Source organism: Mirounga angustirostris, unplaced genomic scaffold, assembly GCF_029215605.1.
Source record: "Mirounga angustirostris isolate CCGP_5_RB_7025 unplaced genomic scaffold, mMirAng1.0.hap1 SCAF_8, whole genome shotgun sequence".
Lineage (NCBI taxonomy): Eukaryota > Metazoa > Chordata > Mammalia > Carnivora > Phocidae > Mirounga > Mirounga angustirostris.
The window spans coordinates 95,590,721-95,609,898 of NW_026991716.1; the positions used below are offsets into that span (position 1 = coordinate 95,590,721).

The following is a 19,178-nucleotide window of genomic DNA, read 5'->3' on the forward strand; positions in this document are numbered from 1 at the left end:
GCGAGCGAGTATGGCGAAATCAGCTACTGAACCACTACAGGTCTTTACCCAGCTTCCTCCCTTCCTTTACTTCTAACTCACAAATTCTTTAAAGGTGTCCCTATAGCGGGGCAACAAGACCTCGTGGGAGTCAGAGTTTGGTACAGGTGCAGTGGTAAGAAGGGGGAACTTAGGGAATAGGGAAGGAAGAAGGAGCTGAAAGAACCTTCAGGAAGGCTATTCTTAAATCAGGAAATACATAGTTTCAGTTGTCAATTTAGTGATATGGTAAGATCCACATCGTTTTAAAAAAGAAGAAGGAGGAGGAGAAGAAGAGGAAAAGAAAAAAAAAAGAAAAAGAAAGAAAAACTATGATCTCACATAAAACTTCCATGGTTCAGAACACCTCAAATCTACATCTATGGCATCTATTAAATGTGAGCATTTTGGGGGGCGCCTGGGTGGCTCAGTCGTTAAGCGTCTGCCTTCAGCTCAGGTCATGATCCCAGGGTCCTGGGATCGAGACCCGCATCGGGCTCCCTGCTCTGCGGGAAGCCTGCTTCTCCCTCTCCCACTCCCCCTGCTTGTGTTCCCTCTCTCGCTGTGTCTCTCTCTGTCAAAAAAAAAAAAAAAAAAAAAAGTGAGCGTTCTTTAAAAGATCTGATCAAACAAAAAAATGGTCAGCAGTTTCTCTTATCCTAAACCTATTTCTGAAAACATCAACACTAGAGTTCCTTGACCTGATTCTCCAGCTTTCTCACTGGCTGGCCTCTGGCTTGTATTCTACCTTAAGCCACACCAACCCACTTTCAGGCTGCCCAATACCCCATGCTGCCTCACACCACAGCTGGTTCACTGCCACAAAGGCCTTGACCCCAACCTGCAAATACTGAGACACTCACCTTCAAGATCCAGCTCCACATCCTGGCCTTTCCTTGATAGCCCCTTTTTACCTTTCTCTGCCCACCATCCGCCCTCACTCAAAATATAATTGACCACTTCTCCACTGGTACCCTACTGTACCCACTTACTTTTATCATACCCACCTTTAAGATCCTACTATTCTGGTTGTTTGATTGCCTACCTGGAAAGACTGCCACCTTTCTCGTTCATCTCATTCCCCAGAGCCTAGAACAGAACCTGACACATGTAAATTCTAAGCAAAGTGAAATATAAAAGATTGTGGCCAACAATTTTGGAAATACAAAATTCAATGCTCTCCACCAAAGCAATACTCTACCTAGATGTCTACAGCTTTGCCAACCATCTACAACACCATTAGAGCGACTGAACCCCAGAAATAAGCAATCACAAACAAAACCATTTCCAAATAGAGATAAATGTAGTTTTTGCCCAGATTATGAAGGATACAAGTTAAAACATAACTTGTCTTAGTCTTCCCAGATGTAAACATGATTAAAACTCTAATTCTACATTTAGGAATGTGTTTCGATTACACTACTACATTTCCAACGGCCTTAATTTTACAGATTTTGTATAATCACAAAAATAGTTGTGCATCTCTAAAGAGAGTGATGAAATCCGTATTATAAATCTGTATCATAAATCTTTCATCCACTTACCATGAGTCATTTGCTTAACTCGTATTATCATTTGTTAATTACTTAGGCACACAGAAAGTTGTGGGTTTTTTTAAGATTTTATTTATTTGACACAGAGAGAGAGAGAGAGAGAGCACAAGTAGGCAGACCTGCAGGCAGAGGGAGAGGGAAAATCAGGCTCCCTGATGAGCAGAGAGCCCTGGAATCATGACCTGAGCTGAAGGCAGAAGGCAGAAGCTTAACTGACTGAGCCACCCAGGCACCCCAAAAGTTTTAAACATTTTAAACATTTTTAAATTATAGAAGTAATATTGCCCAAATGCAATACCAGAATCTGAAAACATAGAAAAGCACAAAGAAGAAAACATAGGTCACCTGCAATCCTACTAGACATCTTCAAGTACTTTTTATGTACTCCTAAGCTTTCTCCTACGCACATACACGTGTGATACAATAATAATCACCATGACCACGAAAAAGCTGATGCTTTATATGATCTTATAACAGGATAATACAGGCATCCTGCTAAGCAATTCTGCCATGTTATTTCATTTAATTTTTAAAACAACCCAATGAGATAGGTGCTATTTTTAATCCCTCTTTTACAGTGGAAAAACTGAAGAAGCTGAGAGGTTAAGTAACTTGCACAAAGCGAATGGCAGAACGAGGATTAAGATAAATCTTTTGGGGGTGCCTGGGTGGCTCTGTCGTTAAGCGTCTGCCTTCGGCTCAGGTCATGGTCCTGGGATGGAGCCCTGCGTTGAGCTCCCTGCTCAGTGGGAAGCCTGCTTCTCCCTCTCCCATTCCCCCTGCTGGTTTTCCCTCCCTCACTGTGTCTCTCTCTGTCAAATAAATAAATAAAATCTTTAAAAAAAAAAAAAAAAAGATAAATCTTTTGATGCCTAAATTCCAGATCCTATTTATCTATGTATGTGTTTACATACTCACACACACAATATCTTCAAATATTTACACAAAAATATGGGAACACACTAACCACATGGTTTTGTAACCAATCTCCTTTCACTTAACATATTGGAAAAAACTTTTCTGTCCATAAATGTCTATCTATATCAGCATTTCAATGGCTGCATACTATCCCACTGTCTGGGAATGAAACAGACTGCTTTAACCAGTACATTTCTGTTACTCTGATATTACATATGCTTCTTAATATAAAAACAATGTTGTAATGAATAGCTTTTGTCTATCAACTCCTTAAGAGAAAAATAACCGAAATAGGAAAGCCCTTTTTTTTTTTTTTAAAGATTTTATTTATTTATTTGAGACAGAGAGAATGAGAGAGAGAGCACATGAGAGGGGGGAGGGTCAGAGGCAGAAGCAGGCTCCCTGCCGAGCAGGGAGCCGGATGCGGGACTCGATCCAGGGACTCCAGGATCATGACCTGAGCCGAAGGCAGTCGCTTAACCAACTGAGCCACCCAGGCGCCCCAGGAAAGCCCTTTTTAAGGCTTTTGGTGGTTATGCAGTTCTTAGCCACATTTCAAGGGCTCCAAAGATGTGTGACTAGTGGCCACATACTGGACAGCACAGATATTTCCCTAACTGCAGAGAGTTCTACTGGACAGCACTGGCCTACACTGTACTAGATGGTGCAGATCACAGTTGAATTCTTGAATAGGGCACAGCCTCCGCATTTAGCCTGAAGCTGGTAGGGGTAGGAAACTCGGCTATACTCACTTACTACTAAGGACCCCCCCCTGCACCATGACGTCTACTCTGACCCCACAGCTGCAGCACACAGGATATACACTGGAGAATCACCTCCCTCCTGCAGCTCCACCCAGGGTAGGATACAGATTTTACCTACTGACAACACTGGTCCCATTTTTGTCTCCAGCCCTAGCTCCCAGCCTGCACGTGCTACTAAGTTTACATGGAGAGGCAGGCTTTCTGATCGACCTCCTTAGCCAATTTCTCCTGAATGGGCTGGCTGGCAACTGGCAGGCTGACGTATACCCTCACCCTGCCCTTACCTTTACTGTTTCCTACCACAGCTCTTCAAAAGGATGACAGTGGGAATGAGACTCTCCATTAGTTTTCCAAAGGTGATATAAATTTTTTTGCATTCTACCATTTGGGTTGTTTCAAAAGGAAATTGGTAAGAGGGTGAAAATAAAAAATAATCACCACCATGGACTTAGAAGTTAAAGCTTTTAAAGTTTATAGATATTAAAACAGTTTTAGGGGCGCCTGGGTGGCTCAGTTGGTTGGGCGACTGCCTTCGGCTCGGGTCATGATCCTGGAGTCCCGGGATCGAGTCCCACATCGGGCTCCCTGCTCGGCAGGGGGTCTGCTTCTCCCTCTGCCCTCTTCCCTCTCATGCTCTCTGTCTCATTCTCTCTCTCTCAAATAAATAAATAAAATCTTTAAAAAAAAAAACAGTTTTAGATAACAACTTGATACCTCAACTATCTCTCTTTACCTTTCCATTTAGAATCCTCTTAAGAAATAAGAACCTAGTGATGTAATGAGCACAGGGTATTAAATAAGACTGATGAATCACTGAACTCTACCTCCGAAATTAATACTATACTATATGTTAATTAATTCAATTTATATTTTAAAAGTGTTTTAAAAAAACAAAATAAAAAAATAAAAGAAATAAGTACCTAGAAAAGGTTTGCCTTGGTAAAGTGTCAGAATACATTAAGAAATAGTAGATTGTCCCAAATTTACTACATAAATAGCAACTAGACTTTACATGGAATCTTTATTCATGGCAATGCAATTTCTTTGAGGTAGAAAAGAAGGAGGTATTTTCCAATTTTTTACATAAGAAAATAAATACCAGCCCACATGTAATTACAGAATGAAAGAGCAAAGACTAAAAAACAAGAATTGAAATTCCCAGTTCTCACTCACAATCATGCTAGAAAGTCTTTTTTAAAGAGTTTATTTTTATTTATTTATTTGAGAGGGAGAGAGAGCATGAGTGGGGGGTCAGGGGAAGCAGACTCCCCACTGACCAGGAAGCCAGCCACTGGGGCTCAATCCCAGAACCCCAGGATGATGACCCGAGCAGAAGGCAGATGTTTAACCGACTAAGGCACCCAGACACCCCATAGAAAGCCTTTTTTAAGAAGCTATATTATTCTCTAAATTTTTACATACCATCAAAATATATATAGGAGAGTAGAATCTGACCAAAAACAGTATTAAAGATAAAACTTCCAGTGGACAAATCATCTGTTTGCTAGGGATATATATCTATATATCATTATGGGTTACTATTTTTCCAAACAGACAAATAGGATTTTGACTTTAGGAATTCATCATCACAAAAAAAAAAAAAAAAAAATTACAGTAGCAGTTCTAATTTCATTTCTCAAACTCCCTCTAATTCAGACAACAGAATATGTACAGAATTGAAAATATTATGCCATAAGAGCCGGTAGATCACATCTAACAATGCAAAGTACATGACACCATTTGAGAAGAAAGGCTGCCTGTGACTAGAAAAAGCAAATACAAGAGAAAAACATTAATTTCTAAGCAAACAAAATTAAAATTAGTCTTAAAGCCAACTCGAACAAAAACAAAAAGCTTTCACTTCATGCTTTGTCGAAATGCCAAGACGGTCTTGTGAGAGAAGATCTGTTCTGGTTCATCAGGAACGCACCTGCGAGTCATTTTTACTTCTTGGTAAATCTGGGCGAATCTCTGAAAGACCATGTTCTATCACTGCCCGACATGGCTGAGTTGTACGGGACCAGGAGCCAACCACCCAGAAACAACTCTGAACAGAAACCTGGGTCATCATCAGTCAGAAGACAGAGCAGGAGATCTAAATGGAAATATAATACACCCCTAAAAACACAAGAGGAATCCAAGCCACAACGCCGGAGGCTTTATTTCCCCATTAGATTCAAGCACTGTGCCTAAAGAAACAACAAAAAAAGGGGCAAGCCACAACAATCTAATCTTATCCCGTCTATAATAAGAGAGCCTCACAGATTATTGATGAATATTAGTGATATCCATTATAAACTATAAAGTTCTCAAAAACAAGAAAGACAATGTAATGAGAGCCATATTATAGAGAAAAGAAATTCAAGTACATGAAAAGGCTAAAACTTTTTAAAGCTAAAATCCTACACTAATTACAACTGAAAGAGAAAAAATGATACCGACTATGTATTTCATAGGAATGTACTGTGATACATAATTTCAGTGCCTACATATTTATATGTTAATAAAGGATAAACACTGAGTGCCAGCTCTTTTCTGTAGAGAAGAATTAACAAAGTAATGAATTGTGCTTATTTATTAATTACACCTTCTACATCCAAGGCTAATTACTTTTTTTAAGAAAGGGCCTGTCTCAAGAAAAATCCTTAGTAAATGAAAACGTGACTTGGATTTCAAAGGGTGTTTGAATTAGACAAGTCTGAAATTTTATAACAGGCTCAACAAATATATGTACTACAGCTTTAACAGAGCCGTTTACTTATTTAAAACTGTGAATGTCCTAAGTGCTTTAGTCACCCTTTCAAAAAAATATTTTGATATGATTAAGGAAGAAAGAACAAGAAAATCACTGAAAGACAACAATCTGACACTTGTAAGGAAAGGGGAAAAAATGAGGTCTATCTTGATAGAGAATTTATAGGTTAACTATATACATATGATGTATATTACATAGAACATATGAAGGACAGGTATTTTTTGGTACTAGCCGGTAAAAGTAGCTACTTTTTGGAATTAAAATAAAAACTAAAAAAAGGGGCGCCTGGGTGGCTCAGTCGTTAAGCGTCTGCCTTCGGCTCAGGTCATGGTCCCAGGGTCCTGGGATCGAGCCCCCATCGGGCTCCCTGCTCAGCGGGAAGCCTGCTTCTCCCTCTCCCACTCACCCTGCTTGTGTTCCCTCTCTGGCTGTCTTTCTCTCTGTCAAAAAAATAAAATCTTGGGCGCCTGGGTGGCTCAATTGGTTAACCGACTGCCTTCGGCTCAGGTCATGATCCTGGAGTCCCGGGATCGAGTCCCGCATCAGGCTCCCTGCTCAGCAAGGGGTCTGCTTCTCCCTCTGCCCTCTTCCCTCTCGTGCTCTCTGTCTCTCATTCTCTCTCTCTCAAATAAATAAATAAAATCTTTAAAAATAAATAAATAAATAAATAATAAATAAAATCTTTAAAAAAAACTAAAAAAACTAAATAATATAACAGTATATGTTAACTAACTGGAATTTAAATAAATAAGTAAATAAATGCAGCTACTTTTTTTTTAAGCTGCAGTTGTAGAAATTTACAATGCTCTAAGACAATGTCTTCCCAACTGATATTATTATGTAAGATATTAATAGCTATGCTGTCTCTTTCCTCCCCACCAAAAGTTCTGGGCTCAAGTAAGTTTGGAAATGCTGAGTCAAACAAGTTTCTTGACTATGTTTCAGAGACCTTAAAGACTACAGTGTGCTATGGACTTCCAAGAGGGGATTAAGCAGCATTTTCTAAATATATTTGACCATGGGATCCTCCCCCTTCCAAAGCAGAGCTTCTAGTAATAATACCAGGGACTAGTATTCTGTGGAACGTATTTTGGGAAAGAAATAACTACTCTCAAGACAGCCTATATGTTCTACATTGAATAAAAACACAAATTTACTAGATAAGCTGTACAACAAACATTAAATAATGTTTGATTTCTGGAAATAGCAGGTCGATATGGAACCATACTGCTCACATCTATGGACAGGTTCCTCTTCTAACAGATTTCACAAAGAAGACAGGGCCTTTGTTTCATTAGCTCTCATTCACCCCTCCCCCTATTCCTGTCCTTGGGGTCCTTGCTGTCCAGGTCCTTGGCAAGGTCGAAGAAGTGAGAATGCTGAAACATAAAAGGATCTAGATAACTGAACAGGACCGTGGGGAAGCAAGATAAACCAGGTGTTTATCCAAAGTGGCTGGAAACAGTGTCAGTGAAGGAGTAGGTTAGTTAACGATAGGGACCCTATTAATGCTAATTGAGCAGTATATAGTTTCATGTCAGAAAGGCATGCATGAAGCTCACAACAGTAAGCAGTCAAGCAGATCTAGAAGATGGCAAGGAAAGTGTAAACAGTTGAGAGACACTGCTCATGACTACAAAGAGGGCCAGCCAGTTAAAAAGCAACGTACTAGGGGCACATGGGTGGCTCAGTTGTTAAGTGTCTGCCTTCAGCTTAGGTCATGATCCCAGGGTCCTGGGATTGAGGCCTGAGTCCGGCTCCCTGCTCAGTGGAAAGCCTGCTTCTCTCTTTCCCACTCCCCCTGCTTGTGTTCCCTCTTTCGCGGTCTCTCTGTCAAATAAACAAAAATTTTAAAAAATTAAAAAAAAAAAAAAGGCAATGTACCAATCACAGTACCCAGCATGAGACTGCCTCCTAGTGCTTTATTCTACCCAGCAAAATCCCTCTGAATGAGGCCCAAAACACACATACCTTGTATTGAAACCTGCTCTAAAGAATATTTATTTGACTTCATACATATTTTCACGAAACATGTTGTGTAATTTTTCTAAGCACAAAATAACAATGTTGAAATAAAGTTTCCTTTGATTTTAAAATTCTTACCTTAATATTTCACTGAGAATTATAATCACACTGAATATTCTTTTTTACTGAGCTAAAATTCCTATAATATAAACTTTACCATTTTAAAGTTTATTTAAATGTACTGGAAGTTCAGTGACTTCCAGGACATTCATAATGTTGCACAACCAGCACCACTATCTAATTCCGGAAAATTTTCATCATCCCAAAAAGAAACCCCATACCCATTGAACAACTACTCCTCATTCCTTGCTCATCCCAGCCCCTGGCAACCATTAATCTGCTGTCTCCACAGATTCACCTATTCTGATCATTTCAAATAAATGAAATCATACAATATGTGGCTTTGTGTATCTGGCTTCTTTCACTTAATATTATTAAGGTTCATCCATATCGTAGCAAGTATCAGTACTTCACTCCTTCTTATGGCTGAATAATATTCTATTGTATGGATATACCACATTTGGTTATCCACTTATCAGCTGATAGACATCTGGGTTGTTCCCCTTTTTTGGCTATTACGAATAGTGCTACTATAAACATTTGTGCACCTGTTTTCAGTTCTCTTGGGTATTTACCTAGGAGCAGAGTTGCTGGGTCAGATGGCAGTTCTATGTCTAACTTATTGAAGAACCACAAAAATATCTTTCACAGCATCTACCTTATTTTACATTTCCACCAGCAATGTATGAGGATTCAAATTCTCCACATCATCATCAACAGTTCATATTTTCCTTTTATTATTATTATTATTGCCATTCCAGTGGATGAGAAGTGGTATCTCACTGTGGGTTTTAAGTTCCTTAATAACTAATGATGTTGAAAATCTATTCATGTGCTTATTGGCTATCTGAATACCTCCCTGGGAGAAATGTCTATTCAAGTCCTTTGTCCATTTTTAAATTAGATCGTCTTTTTTGGTGAATATTCATTTTTAAATCTATTAAACAACTATCTTTTCTTTAATTCTTCATGTCTAGGGGCGCCTGGGTGGCTCAGTCGTTAAGCGTCTGCCTTCGGCTCAGGTCATGATCCCAGGGTCCTGGGATTGAGCCCTGCATCGGGCTCCCTGTTCAGTGGGGAGTCTGCTTCTCCCTCTCCCTCTGCCCCTCCCATCTGCTTGTGCTCTCTCTCTCTCAAATAAAGTACTTAAAAAAAAAAATAAAGTACTTAATTAATTATAAGTCTCATGAGTATTGAAAATCTTCACAATGATGCTACCATTCATTTCATGTGTTCAGTTCCTTGGCAAAAACTTTATTTAAATGATCTAATCAAATCTCTGAACTCTGAAATGTCATGTAGTTTGCTTTTCATAGCACTTTTTTTTTTCTTTTTCTGTTCAGGAAGCATTTTATTGTTGCTCCAAGTTTAGGAATTTTCACTGACAGAAAATCAACACTTTCAGAAAACTTCCCGCATGGCCCTGCTGAGCTTCTGAATCTTGGTTTTCGCAGACATATCAGTGTATCTCTCTCCAATACAGACAATCATTCCACCCATGATTGAGGGGTCAGTCTTAACTTCCAATTTCAAGACTTGGCCTTTACTTAGGAAGCTCTTCAGGACCGTTTTTAATTCAGTAAGAGTGGCTTCATCTAAAGGAGATGCAGTGATCACTGTGCACGGTACTTCTCCACAGTGGATGCTCATCATGGTCGAAAAGGCAGAAATGACTCCAGGGGTATTGTCCAAGCGACCATTCTCAACAAGCAAGTTGATCAGGTTGAATGTGAGAGGAAAGGACCTCTCTTTTGCGCTCATGTCATTTAAGCTTTTCACTTTCACGGAACGCTTTATATAGGGATTCATAATAGAAGCAGCCATTTTGGGTTCCTTCAGGATTTGTGCTACTCTCAACAATTCTTTCTCTACTTGTTCCAGTTTATTCTGTTTAGATGCAGCAGAATAAAGAGCAGTGGCATAGCGACTTTCGATACCATATACCTGAACAGGCAGCCGCATGAACTTGGAAAACGGCCTGACAACAGTCATACTAAAGCATCGCACCTAAGTTGCAAGGTGTCATGACATGCAAAGCATAGTGTTGATACGTAGTATAAAGAGCACGAATTTTCCTTCCAACTCCATCTTCTATGTGCCTGTGTGGGTTCGAATCTCAGCTCTACCTACCCCTTACTGGCTGAGCTGCCGGGACAGCCCAGACACTGCTGGGACGGCCATCTTCTCCCTTTTCATAGCACTTTTATAAGATTAAGTAATAGACTAAAAACAATGGAACATCTTTCTAAGAATAATCTTAAAGTATTTTTGGATTGTAAATATTTTTATTTTAGTATCCTAAAATAGTTGGCACTACTCAATGACATTCTTCATGAACAAAAGCATATTACATTTATTTAAAAAGCATACATTTTCTCTATGGAAGGAAGTGTAACAATGCCAATTGTGTTTTAAATCCATGGGGACCATTAAAAGGAGTTGCATAAATAATACTGTGACTTTTCTGAGCTTTGGGGTGGGCAGATTATGAAAAAAAGATAAGGCAATTAATTTACAGATATAAAACATTTCCTTCATTCCACATCTAACACTCAACTTTTAAGAACTTTTTTTTAAATAAAGAATGCTCAAGTATAAGGAAATCATAGATATAGCAACATATGTATCATTTTTATCAGAGTATTTAACATGATTTATACCATAGAATTAATAAGTACTCTCTGTATAAAAAAAAAATCAAGCCATAAAATTCATACTTTATCTATTTATAAAAAGTACCCATCACTGGACCACCTATTAGTTCAACCATTTTTTCAAACTTCGGGGCACCTGGCTGGCTCAATCAGAAGAACATGCAACTCTTGATCTTGGGGTCATGAGTTTGAACCCCACGTTGGGTATAGAGATTAACTAAATAAATAAAATTAAGAACAAAGTGCCAGAGCGCCTGGGTGGCTCAGGTGTTAAGCGTCTGCCTTCAGCTCAGGTCATGATCCCAGGGTCCTGGGATCGAGCCCCGCATCGGGCTCCCTGCTGGCAGGAAGCCTGATTCTCCCTCTCCCACTCCCCCTGCTTGTTGTGTTCCTGCTCTGGCTCTCTCTCTCTCTGTCAAATAAATAAATAAAATCTTTAAAAAAACAAAAACAAAGTGCCAATCCAAATATTTTATCAAACTTTAATTTAAAAAGCATGACAGGAGCACCTGGGTGGCTCACTCAGTTGAGTGTCTGCCTTTGGCTCAGGTCATGATCCCAGTGTCCTGGGATCGAGCCCTCAGCGGGGAGCCTGCTCCTCCCTTTCCTCCCTGCTTGTGCTCTCTCTTGCTATCCTCTGTCTCTCTCTCTAATAAATAAATAAAATCTTTTTTTAAAAAAAAGCATGACAAAGAAGAATATCTAATGAATGACAAGGGAACAATGTATACTATATAATCCCACATAATGCTGGTACTGAGGATTTAGGAACCATACTCTGAAAACCACTACCTTAGATTATGGCAAAGAGTCTTTCTATAGAAAGATTCATTTAAAGAAGTATTAAAAAAATCATCCAAGATTGTTAGTCATGCCTAGGGTGGTTGCAGGTTTTGATAGACTCAAGTTAAACAGGAAACAGGAGCTCAAGGGTATCGTCCACAAGGGCTGTGTATATAACAAAATGTCACTTTTAATCTCTTGGTCAAATAAAGCAATCAGTCAATCAGTCAATAAGAACTCAGAGCTCTGGACATTATTAAACACTTCAGCTAACATTAAGAATAGCACTCTGGGGGCGCCTGGGTGGCTCAGTCGTTAAGCGTCTGCCTTCGGCTCAGGTCATGATCCCGGGGTCCTGGGATCAAGCCCCGCATCGGGCTCCCTGCTCAGTGGGAAGCCTGCTTCTCCCTCTCCCACTCCCCCTGCTTGTGTTCCCTCTCTCGCTGTGTCTCTATCTGTCAAAATAAATAAATAAAATCTTAAAAAAAAAAAAAAAAAGAATAGCACTCTGGAGGTGCGCCTGGGTGGCTCAGTCGGTTAAGCGTCTGCCTTCGGCTCAGGTCATGGTCCCAGGGTCCTGGGATCGAGACCCGCATCGGGCTCCCTGCTCAGCAGGAAGCCTGCTTCTCCCTCTCCCACTCCCCACCGCTTGTGTTCCCTCTCTTGCTGTGTCTCTGTCAAATAAATAAATAAAATCTTAAAAAAAAAAAAAAAAAAGAATAGCACTCTGGAAATCTCCTGAAGTAGAAAAATAAATCTCCTGTTTTCAAGACTTTCATTTTTTTGTTTCCTACTGTTAAACACATGTTAAATGGAGAATCCAAAAAGACAAAAAAGAAGATTCCCAGATGCCAGGAACAAAGAGAAAAATCGAATCAGAGCCAAAAGAATAAGCTGATATATAAAGCCCACGGAGATTTGCGACCTGGATACAGGCCCTAGGAGCTGAGATTCTAAATCCCCACTGGAAAATGGAAGACGACATCTTCAGTATTTAAGACTGGGGTACTGGGACAAGCCCCTCCACAGAACCCTGAGCCCAGGAGGTGCTACAGTGAGAAATCAGTGAAAAAAGGACCACAAACTCTACCCTCTGGCTGGAGAAGCAGTAAAGAAGTTTGCTGTATATCCTGGTCCTTGCGTTGTGCAGTATGCAGAACACGTCAAAGGCAAAGGGAAAACCTTAAAATCAGAGAGAAAATGAATTACCCAGAAAGGTGAGACCATTACGCTGACACAGACATGACATCAGCAGGAATCAAGGCCAGGGGACCATGGAGAAATCCTCAAAGTGCTGAAAAAAACTGATATTTAATTCTCTATCTACCTAAATGATATTTCAAAAGTGAGGGCAAGACAGACATTTTCAGCCAGACTAAAAACACTGGTTAAACAAGTCCTTGCTGAAAGAACCACTAAAAATATACCCCAATAAGGAGTGTATGCAAAAAGGAATAATATAATAATAATAATAAGTAAATCTAAATAAGTCCTGACTATAAAGAAACCTAAAATATACAAAGTTGGGGGTGGGGAGAGGGGAGATTAAGTAAAACCAAGGTAGAACAAAAATAATAGAAGTAACAGGAGGGAGAGAGCTGAGTTAAAGAGATTTGAAGTCCTACCACTTGGAGGAAATGGGGTAAATTTGAGAATTTAAGTCAAATATGCATGTAAAAATATTAGAATAATTGCTAAATTAGAAAAAAATGTGATTTTCAAACCAGAAGTTTAGAAAAAAGGGAAATAAAGGAAACTCAACCAATACTTTAGGAGCCAGAAAAGAAGGGGGGAAAAAAAATCAAAGCATGAGACATAGAAAACACAAAAATTAGAAATAAAGCAAAATACGTGAATAAACACATTAATGTAGAGTAAACTCTCCAAACTTAAAAAGGATGCTTAGATTAGAAAGGAAAGGATATTAAATTTAACAGAAAAAATTAAAATTAATTCCACAAAAATAAATTTCAATTAGAAGAATGCTAGCGTTTCTCTTGAATAAAGAGCTAAAATAATAAGCAGAATGGTTTTTAACATGCCAGCGGTTTTAACAATCCAATAGATTGCTACAAGTGTTCTGGAAACTCTGATTCACAAAGTTATGTAACAGCAAATGGAATCAGAATTCCCCAGTGGTTTGAGACTTATTCTTTGGAGAATCAATGAACTTCTCTGCAATAGAAAACAACCTTATATTCCACTCCCATCTCGCAAGAGAAGCTCTAGACAAGGCAGTAATTCAAGGCCCTGACTGGGATAAAGTGTGACTTTCAAGACATCGGACAAGACTTCTTTCATGATCTTTGGCAGAGTCTTTGATGCTAATGTAAAAGCAATGATTCATAGAGACCTATGGAGCTTCCTTCTTCATCAAAACAGCAAAACCAGATGTATCACCAGGTATGCCATCAGTTTTGATGGCAAGCCACTTTTCACTGTTTTATCTCTCAATGGTCTTTCCAGTGTCCAAAATGGGTTCACACAACAAGAATCTTGATGGCTTCAGCATGCTCTTAAAGGACACAAAAGAGCAACTATCTTTACTAAGGAAACATCAGAATTTCATTTGGTTACATGCTCAAAGAAAATGGCTAACTGCCAATTCCTTTAAAACCTTGATTTGAGAGAAAACAAGGAAAAAGCATCAACCGTTCTAGAAGAATGTCATCTGAAAGAAGCCTTCATGGTTTGGCTCCTGGTCACAAACCGTCAGGAGTTCAGAGAGCTTCACTAAGGCCTCTCCAATCATATCACTACTTTCACTTGCGAGATTTTATAAGATAAGGCTTTTTGGTGCTGGGGCAAATCCAAATTTTGGTAAGGTTCAAGCCTTTTCAAAGTAAGCCACCTTCTTGTTAAAAGAATTCACACTATCCAGTATGTTTTCTGGCTGGGCAGACATAGAGGCTTCTTCAGCTGTGTTGGCTTCAGGCTTCCATTAGCAAGAATCTTGCCAGAGAAAAAGCAAGACTTTGTATCTCTGCATATTCAGTCTTCAGAATAAGATCAAAGGACACAGGAGTTTTGTCTTACTTTCTTTTTCTTTTCTCTTTTTTTCTTTCCTTGTCTTTTTAATTTTTATGTAGCCTCTGTATCAATACAGATAGCATGGTAAATTTTCATTGATTCTTTTTATATATATATTTTATTTATTTGAGAGAGATAGCAAGAGAGAGCATAAGCGGGGAGGAGAGGGGCAAGCAGACTCCCAGCCGAGCAGGGAGTCCGATCCCAGAACCCTGGGATCACGACCTGAGCCGAAGGCAGATGTTTAACCAACTGAGCCAACCAGGTGCCCCCAGTTTTCATTGATTTTTTTTTTTTTAAGATTTTATTTATTTGACAGAGAGAGAGCAGGAGAGCACAAGCAGTGGGAGTGGCAGAGGGAAAGGGAGAAGCAAGCCGCCTGCTGAGCAGGGAGGATGCAGGGCTCGATCCCAGAACCCCGGGATCACGACCTGAGCGGAAGGCAGTCAGTCGCTTAACCAACTGAGCCACCCAGGCGTCCCTGGTTTTCATTGATTCTTATCAATGGGAAACTGTCTGACATTGTCTCCACATGCAGCAACAATGAAAACTGAACATAATCTAACTGGATACATTAGTGGTCCACGACATTATACTTGTTTAAAGTAAGAGAAAGAAAAAAATACCTAAGCAATTTTGACTTAAGGGGGATGAAAAATGTTTTTAAAAAGCCAATTGTCAAAGTAATAGATACTTTTTAAAACCTTTTTTGTGAACCTTCAGTTCACAGACTCCTAAAGTCCTAAACTCCCTTCACGTAAACAGGTAAAGAATTCTTGGTCTTTTATCTCTAAAGTCATTATAAATATGCATTTGAAATGAAAAAATATTAGCAAATATTGGACTTGACTATTGTGGCAGGATGTATTTTCCAAAGATGGCCAAAATAGTATCTCCAGTACCAAATGCTTTTCTAGAATTTGCCACCCTCCCAGCAAGAGGTGAAGTCTATCTGGGTGTGCATATGCACATATTTATAACCAACAAAATGCAGCAAATGTGACATACATAGCTCATGAGGCTTTATTAAAAAAACAAAACAATCCAACTTTCTCCTCATTCACATTAACACTTAAGTTGGATCTGACTATGCTGAAACCACCATGTTGCACAGAAGCAAGGCCACATATATGGATACTCTGGTCAATGGTCCTAGACTCTTCAAGTCTTCCCAGCCCCGATGCCAGAGATGGTGGTGACAAACCTTCAAATTATGAAATAATTATCCAAATTATTCCAGCCCCTAACAGTTGATCCCAACCTTTAGGTTTTCCCAACTGTAACAGCCATCATCATAAGAGCTGAGAAAACTATCCCTACTGTGCCCTTTTGGAGTTCCCAACTCACAGAATCTATGTGCATAATAAAAAATGCGTTTTATGCTCCTAAGTTTTGTAATAGGTGTTAGGCAACCATCCTAACTGGATCTGAGGGGGGGGAAGTTAATCTCATTTCTAAACTTGCATATTTTTTAACCTAAACAAAGTGAGTCTTCCTATCTACAAAAGATTGGGGAAAATGTGATAAAATTATACCTGGGCTTTCTCTTTGTCTACCATCAAAATGTTTAAATAAATAAATCAAAATTTGTACTAACCACTCCTGATTTTCACAAATACATTAAAGTTCTCTTATAATTCAACTCTTAATTAAGTCCCACAGAAATTTTATGAACAGGCTCATAGGCTAGATAAACTGCTTATCTAAACTGTGATTTCCTTTCCTTTGAGAGAATTAGAAGAATATTCTCTTCCCACTATTTAGAAAGAATGATTAACACAGTCCAACAATACCTAATATGTCTTCTGTATGTAGTCTACAATTGATAGTGATCATTACTGCACAAGCTAAGAGCCTGGAAAACATACATTCTAAACAAACTAGTTTTAAAGAGAATAATCCAAACCAGCCATTATAAATGCAACAAAGTAGATGAAATCTTACTAAAGTGCAAACAATGACTCAAGGCAATAGAAACTGGTTCTGAAATAAACTGTCTAGCATGATTATTCAGAAGATTCCTTTTATCTCTTCTATAGTCTGGAAATAAAAATAAAGAAAAAACATATATATCAACAAAAGTACATAACCTGGTGAGGAGTGAAAAAGCATGACTTACCACTGCCCTGCTAATCCCCAGGGACACCAAGGTTGGGTTGCCCACCACCCCTACCCTCCCCAAATCTTAGTGTATGGTTCTTGTTCTAGCTAGAAACACTGTGGAGCAAGGAACTGGTAAGATCACATCTATAGCTTAAGAAGACCAATCTGGTGGCTATGTTTGGGCCAGGAGAGGCAAGGAGAAAGAGAATACTGTTGCTAAAGTTTAGGCACAAAGACGGCTTAGATGAAGGCGATGAAAATAAAAATAGAAAAGCTAAAGATGAAAAGGTTTTTGAAAGAAAAATTAACAAGATTTGGTAATCCAGCTGGGTAAATCTTGAGCTATTACAAAAAAATACATTAGAGAAGATATATACCTAGGTAAGATTAAGTTTTGGTTTCTGTGCCTGAATTAAATATAACTGAAACTATAGTGCAACACCAGAAAGTATTAATATATAGACATCTAGCTGGAAATTGAAATATACAAAGTCACCCAGAATTCTAAATTATATGGAAATGGAGAAGGTATCAGCAAGTGGGGCCTTTCAGATTGGCACTGTGAATATAGAGATGAAAAGAGCCAACTGAATAAATGCAAAGGGTGTTCACAAAAGCATTCAGAATAGTTAAGTCTTGGGAGGGGAGTGGAGGGATGGGGTAACTGGGTGATGGACATTAAGGAGGGCATGTGATGTAATGAGCACTGGGTATTAAATAAGACTGATGAATCACAGGCCTATACCTCTGAAACCAATAATACATTATATGTTAATTAACTGAATTTAAATTTAAAAATGTTTAAAAAAATAGTTAAGTCTTCAGTTGATATCCACTCTGTAAGCTTCATTGGGACAGAATTTTTTTTTTTTAAGATTTTATTTATTTTTTGACAGAGAGAAAGATAGCGAGAGAGGGAACACAAGCAGGGGGAGTGGGAGAGGGAGAAACAGGTTCCTCACTGAGCAGGGAGCTGACACAGGACTCGATCCCAGGATGCCGGGATCATGACCTGAGCCGAAGGCAGATGCTTAGCAACTGAGCCACCCAGGCACCCTGGGACAGAATTATTAATGTCAGTATTTTTTTCACTATTATATCTCCACATCTGGAATTTATTGAATGAACCAGTAATTAAAGTACATTAAATACCACCGCCATAAATATATATATATATATCTCCAAAAAATATAACCTATGGCAACTTCAAAGGATTTCTTATGGATCTATAACCTTCAAAAATTCCAGCAAGAGAATGGAAAGGAAAGAGCATGCTAGCCAAACTAGAACATATGCTTTTGGAAGTGTGAAAAAGCCAGAAAGTCTGAGTTAATAGGAATTAAACCAAATTCAGAGTAAGAAAACTAAAGTAATTAGAGATTATTACACTAAGTCAGAGAAAGACAAATACCATATGATTTCACTCATATGTGGAATTTAACAAACAAAACAAATGAGCAAAAGAAAAAAAGAGAAAGACAAACCAAGAAACAGACTCTTAACTGTGGAGAACAAACTGATGGTTACAGGGGGTGGGAGGGGTGGGAGGATGGGTTATAGACGGGATGGGCATTAAGGAGTGTACTTGCTGTGATGAGCACCAGCTGATATATGGAATTGTTGAATCACTACATTGTATACCTGAAACTAATATTACATTGCATGCTAACTAACTGGAATTTAAATAAAAACTTTTAAAAAGAAAACTAAAGTAAACAGAAGAGGAAAATATGGTTTAATAATTTGTTATAAATATAATGTCTTCCCTAAACCTCCTTGAAAAAATAATGAATTAAATTCTGAGATGAAACTGAGTATTACTAAAAGCAAACAGATAGTAAGAAGCAGCTTAAAATGGATAAAACTTATAAAATTTAAATGTAAAAAGATTTAAAATTACTTGACACTGATTTGACAAATGAGTAGACAAAAAAAACTCACAAAAACAAAAAGCAAAAAAGAAAAGAAATCAGAGGAACAGATCCTGAACAAAATCCACCATGTAGCCTAAGAGGTTGGAAAATCATTACAAGAGTATTATGAGCATTGCTCTTTGCTCTAACAGTCTTTTTTTTAATGAGTTTATTTATTTGACAGAGAGAGAGAGCATAAACAAGGGAAGCAGGAGAGGGAGAAGGAGAAGTAGGCTCCCCCTTGCTGAGCAAGGAGCCCAATGCGGGGCTCAATCCCAGGATTATGGGATCGTGACCTGACCCCAGAATCATGACCTGAGCCAAAGGCAGGTGCTTAACCGACTGAGCCACCTAGGTGCCCTGCTCTAACAGTCTTATAAGCAGTCTACAAACTTCTGTGTACAGGTATTGCATTTAAGCAGAACTTACAAATTATTTAAGTGAAATTTGGCAGGATTTCCATTTTTTATTTAAGCTGTTCAAATCTTATTATGAGGGGAAAATGTCAATTTAATACAAATTCAAAAATGAACTTTTACATAAGCAAGAAATTCACTGGGAAGCTCACATTACATCGATGTGTAAAATTCTCTCTTACAGTC

At 38.7% G+C, this 19,178-nt stretch overlaps 2 protein-coding genes across 6 annotated transcripts in view; both read right to left on the reverse strand.

The window, feature by feature from the left end:
* The window catches only part of CDK19 (cyclin dependent kinase 19), a 175,401-nt gene that overhangs the window by 69,662 nt on the left and 86,561 nt on the right, over nucleotides 1-19,178 (reverse strand). The gene's annotated exons all lie outside the window — the stretch shown is intronic.
* On the reverse strand, nucleotides 9,424-10,327 carry LOC123836349 (ATP synthase subunit O, mitochondrial-like). Its single transcript, XM_045865318.3, has one exon. It carries the CDS (start codon nucleotides 10,083-10,085, stop codon nucleotides 9,495-9,497), a length of 591 nt encoding a protein of 196 aa, XP_045721274.1. The 5' UTR covers nucleotides 10,086-10,327; the 3' UTR covers nucleotides 9,424-9,494.